Below are 6,000 nucleotides of genomic sequence, written 5' to 3'. Positions count from 1 at the left end.
GTATATTCTTATCCCACAAATAGAGCTTTTTGGAGGTTTTTGATCACTTCTGCGATTTTTTTTTTGTACTATTAAAAAAAAAAAAAAAAAATGCATATTTTTTACTTTCTGCTAGAAAACATATCTAATATAAAAATGTAAAAAATTTAATGTCTTCATAAATTTAAGCCAATTTGTATTCTGCCACATATTTTTGGTAAAAAAATCCCAATAAGCGTATATTAAATTGGTTGACGTGAAAGTTATAGCGTCTACAAACTATGGGATATGTACTGGAATTTTTATTTGTACTTTTTTTTTTTTAATACTAGTAATGTCGGCGTTCAGCAACTTATAGTGGGACTACGCTATTGTGGCAGACAATCTGACACTGACACTTTGTGCGAACCAGTGACACAAATACATTGATCAGTGCTAAAAATATGCACTGTCACTGTACTGACAGTGGCAGGGAAGGGGTTTAACATCTAGGGCGATCAAAGGGTTAAATGTGTGTCCAACCAGTGTTTGTGCGTATACAGGGTGATGCTTTTACTAAGGGATGTGCTTTGCAGGGAAACAAAATCCAGCACATCCCCGCTGACAAGACAGAGCTCTGCCTTGTTTACATAGGCAAAGCTCTGTTCTGTGTCTCTCCTTGCCGATCAGCAGGTGCTGGAAGACATCCATTGGCCGACACTTGCTGATTGGCTTCTGCTGTAACTAATCACAGCAGATGCAGTGTGCACCCCCTCTATGTGGAAGTACAGAATCACACATACATACATATACATGTATGTATATGTATGTGTGTATATATATATATATATATATATATATATATATATATATATATATATATATATATACACATATACAGTGGGTACGGAAAGTATTCAGACCCCCTTAAATTTTTCACTCTTTGTTATATTGCAGCCATTTGTTAAAATCATTTAAGTTCATTCTTCTTCCTCATGAATGTACACATAGCACCCCATACTGACAGAAAAACACAGAATTGTTGACATTGTTGCAGATTTATTAAAAAAGAAAAACTGAAATATCACATGGTCCTAAGTATTCAGACCCTTGCTCAGTATTTAGTAGAAGCCCCCTTTTGATCTAATACAGCCAGGAGTCTTTTTGGGAAAGATGCAACAAGTCTTTCACACCTGGATTTGGGGATCCTCTGCCATTCCTCCTTGCAGATCCTCTCCAGTTCTGTCAGGTTGGATGGTAAACGTTGGTGGACAGCCATTTTTAGGTCTCTCCAGAGATGCTCAATTGGGTTTAAGTCAGGGCTCTGGCTGGGCCATTCAAGAACAGTCAGAGTTGTTGTGAAGCCACTTCTTCGTTATTTTAGCTGTGTGCTTAGGGTCATTGTCTTGTTGGAAGGTAAACCTTCGGCCCAGTCTGAGGTCCAGAGCACTCTGGAGAAGGTTTTTGTCCAGGATATCCCTGTACTTGGCCGCATTCATCTTTCCCTCGATTGCAACCAGTCGTCCTGTCCCTGCAGCTGAAAAACACCCCCACAGCATGATGCTGCCACCACCATGCTTCACTGTTGGGACTGTATTGGACAGGTGATGAGCAGTGCCTGGTTTTCTCCACACATACCGCTTAGAATTAAGGCCAAAAAGTTCTATTTTGGTCTCATCAGACCAGAGAATCTTATTTCTCACCATCTTGGAGTCCTTCAGGTGTTTTTTAGCAAACTCCATGCGGGCTTTCATGTGTCTTACACTGAGGAGAGGCTTCCGTCGGGCCACTCTGCCATAAAGCCCCGACTGGTGGAGGGCTGCAGTGATGGTTGACTTTCTACAACTTTCTCCCATCTCCTGACTGCATCTCTGGAGCTCAGCCACAGTGATCTTTGGGTTCTTCTTTACCTCTCTCACCAAGGCTCTTCTCCCCCGATAGCTCAGTTTGGCCGGACAGCCAGCTCTAGGAAGGGTTCTGGTCATCCCAAACGTCTTCCATTTGAGGATTATGGAGGCCACTGTGCTCTTAGGAACCTTAAGTGCAGCAGAAATCTTTTTGTAACCTTGGCCAGATCTGTGCCTTGCCACAATTCTGTCTCTGAGCTCTTCAGGCAGTTCCTTTGACCTCATGATTCTCATTTGCTCTGACATGCATTGTGATCTGGAAGGTCTTATATAGAACAGGTGTGTGGCTTTCCTAATCAAGTCCAATCAGTATAATCAAACACAGCTGGACTCAAATGAAGGTGTAGAACCATCTCAAGGATGATCAGAAGAAATGGAAAGCACCTGAGTTAAATATATGAGTGTCACAGCAAAGGGTCTGAATACTTAGGACCATGTGATATTTCAGTTTTTCTTTTTTAATAAATCTGCAACAATGTCAACAATTCTGTGTTTTTCTGTCAGTATGGGGTGCTATGTGTACATTCATGAGGAAGAAGAATGAACTTAAATGATTTTAGCAAATGGCTGCAATATAACAAAGAGTGAAAAATTTAAGGGGGTCTGAATACTTTCCGTACCCACTGTATATACATACATATATATATATATATATATATATATATATATATATATATATATATATTATATACATATACACATATATATACATATACACATACATATATATATACATACATATATACATACATATATATACATACATATATATATATACATACATATATATATATATATACACATATACATACATACACATATACATACATATACATATATATACATATATACATATACATATACACATATACATATATATATATATATATATATACACATATACATATATATATATACATATACATACATATATATACATACATATATATACATATACATACACATAGTACATACATACATACATACATACACACACACACACACACACGTGATTCTGCACAGAATGGCCGCCCTGTAGCAGTAAATCTGCAGGATTTACTGCTAAAGCAGGAACACCAATCTCTGTCGTCCTCTGACATTCCCCAAACAGTTAGACTGCATTCACTTGTCAGCGTATTGATCGCGGGCAGAATCACCCCGATTCCGCCCGCGATCCGGAAATCATTGCAAATCGCGGGATGCCTGTGCGTTGCCCGTGATTTGCAATAGCAACCCAAACGCTGAGCGATGTTGCCGCGATTTGCGCCTGCCGAATCGAGGTAACATCACGCAAAAAAAAAAAAAAATTGCGGTACTCATTACGCTCCAAAGAAGCTCTTTTACTTTTTTGGGCGTAATGCGTCCCACAATTTTTTTTGGCGCGATGTTACCGCGATTCGGCAGGCGGAAATCGCGGCAACATCGCACAGCGTTTGGGGTGCTATTGCAAATCAACGGGCAACGCACAGGCGTCGCGCGATTTGTAATGATTCCCGGATCGTGGGCGGAATCGCGGTGATTCTGCCCGCGATCCATACGCTGACATGTGAATGCAGCCTTCGAAAGCACTCCCTAGGAGAACATTTAACTCTTTGATCGGCCTTGATGTTAACGTTTTAACATTTTTTTTCTCTTAACACAATGGACAAGTTTTATAAAAAGTTGTGTACACAGAATGTAGTGCAACTAAGCATAGTTAACCAATCAACCTCTAGGTTTTATTGTCCAAGGTTAATTGAACAAGCTGATTGGTTGCTATGCAGAGCTGCACCAGACTCAGTGTGCACCAGTTTTAGTCATAGAAGGGATTTTGTCTTGCAAGCATCTTTGATAATATGGGCATTTTTTCTATTTACCTCTTCACCCAGGAAGGTTTACCCCCCCACTTCATGACCAGGCCATTTTTTGCAATATGCCACTGCATTACTTTAACTGACAATTGCGCGGTCGCGCGATGCTGTACCCAAATAAAATTGATGTCCCTTTTTCCCCACAAAAAGAGCTTTCTTTTGGTGGTATTTGAGTACCTCTGCGGTTTTTTATTTTTTGCGCTATAAACAAAAAAAGACAATTAAAAAAAAAAAAAAAAAATGTTTTACTTTCTGCTAAAAACCATACCCCCACCCCAAAAATTTAAAAAAATCGAATTTTCATGCTTTGTAACCAACTCACCTGCATGGCGATGAGGATAAAGTCAATTAGGCTGCCAATTCCACAGAACCCCACTGTGCAAAACTTCAGCATTCCTGTTTGAAAAGCAAAGCAAACTGTGACATCATCTCCTGTTCATGTACCCAAATCAGCAGCACACCAGTGTACTATGGGGGCACCGGTATGGTAAGCTGCTGCTCTACACGACTGGAGGCACCAAAATATAAAAAAATGTTCTTCTACCGACGTCTAGGACGCCAATTATACCGTTCTGTTGTGCATTACAAAACACACTGCCCCTTACCAGATCAACCTCATTTGACATAAACAACCACAAGGCTTTTTCTGGCACTTTTTGTTTACAAGTTTAAATCAATTTTTTTTTTTGGTAGAAAATGACTTATAACCCCCAAACATTATACATTTGTTAGCAGAGACCCTAGGGAAATAAAATGGCGATCGGTGTAATCTTTTATGTCACACAGTATTTGCGCAGCGGTTTTTTCAAACTCAATTTTTTGGGGGAAAAATATTTTTAATGAATAAAAAAAATTAAAAAAAAACAATATATACCCTAATTTTTTAGTATAGTATGAAGGATGATGTTAGGCCGAGTAAATAGATACCTAACAAGTCACACTTTAAAATTGCACACGCTTGTGGAAGGACGCCAAACTACACTACTTTAAAACGTCACCTATGAAGATTTTTAACGCCTTTACAGGTTTGCAGTTTAGAGTTACAGAGGTTGTCTAGCTCTAGAATATTGCTCTAGTATTCATGGTGATACCTTACATGTGGGGTGAACACCATTTACATATGCGTGCGCAACTTACATATGCGTTCGCTTCTGCACGCGAGCATGGAGGGATAGGGGCGCTTTACTTTTTTTTATTATTATTATTCTTTTATTTTACTTTTAGGCCTCATGCACAGGGGATGTTTTTACAGCGGCTGTTTTTGGCATCAGACTTTTTTTCTGCAGCCAGTAAACTCTCCAGAATGTTATCCTATGTCTCCATGCACACATAGGCTGTCATCAGCAGTTTTTGGCAGGGGCGTTTGCTGGTTGGAAAAACCCCCCCAGAACTAGTGGGTTTTGAGAGGCGTTTTTCGGCTGTAAAAATGCTCTAACTCTGATAAAAGCTTTAAAACCCTGAAAAATGCCAAAACGTGGCTATTCGGCATCTATAACGGGCAGTGAGGAGGCGTTGTATCTCCTCCTCACTGCTTGCTTTAATCCCTCGATCCCTGTGGTTGCAGGGTGCTCACAGAGCAGCCTCATTCACTTGAATAGATCAAGTTTGGCAAATTCTACGCCCACCAAAAGCGACCGGTTATAATTCTTGCTGTGGGTTGCGTACACCCCTGGCTGCTACCTCTGCAGCTCAAAGAGATAGCGGTTGGGGGGGGGGGGGGGGCGGAAAAGCAAGGCTCAACCATAGGGTTTTACCACTGCCATTACCCCCCCAAACTCATGTGAATGAGCCCTTAAGGGGAAGCATGGCAATTGCTACTTTTCCTTCTGCAAATTCTAGTTGTACAGCTTTCATGTTGACTTTTTTGCTTTAACCACTTAAGGTCTTGCCCTATAGCAGTTTTACTGCTACATTCTTACAAGGTTTGAATGGGGAGCAGGTGTGTTAAATTTGGTGTTATCGCTCTTACTCGCTCATACTGGTCACTGGAAGTTCAACATGGCACCTTAATGGCAAAGAACTCTCTGAGGATCTGAAAAAGAGATGTTGCTCTACATGAAGATGGCCTAGGGCAGGGGTGTCAAACTCCATTTAATTGCGGGCCGCATCAGCATTATTATTGCCCTCAAAAGGGCCAGTTGTATCTGTAAGACTAGATGTCCAGAGCAGCCCCTACCCTTACATAAGACATCAAGCCTCTTCACCATCAGAGGTTGAACACCCCACCCTTTATTACATCACAGTGCACCCTCCTTACCATGTGCTGCTGCTGGGAAGAATTTGGA

At 40.5% G+C, this 6,000-nt stretch overlaps 1 protein-coding gene across 1 annotated transcript in view; it reads right to left on the bottom strand.

Moving 5' to 3' along the window:
* The window catches only part of TM2D1 (TM2 domain containing 1), a 36,233-nt gene that overhangs the window by 8,049 nt on the left and 22,184 nt on the right, over positions 1-6,000 (bottom strand). Inside the window, exon 5 of the mRNA XM_082266684.1 lies at positions 4,038-4,111. Coding sequence (XP_082122810.1) covers positions 4,038-4,111 — 74 coding nt within the window. The remainder of the gene's footprint in view (positions 1-4,037; positions 4,112-6,000) is intronic.

Source organism: Pelophylax lessonae (genome assembly GCF_965119305.1).
Source record: "Pelophylax lessonae genome assembly, chromosome: 8".
Lineage (NCBI taxonomy): Eukaryota > Metazoa > Chordata > Amphibia > Anura > Ranidae > Pelophylax > Pelophylax lessonae.
This window is presented reverse-complemented; position numbering and strand designations above follow the sequence as displayed.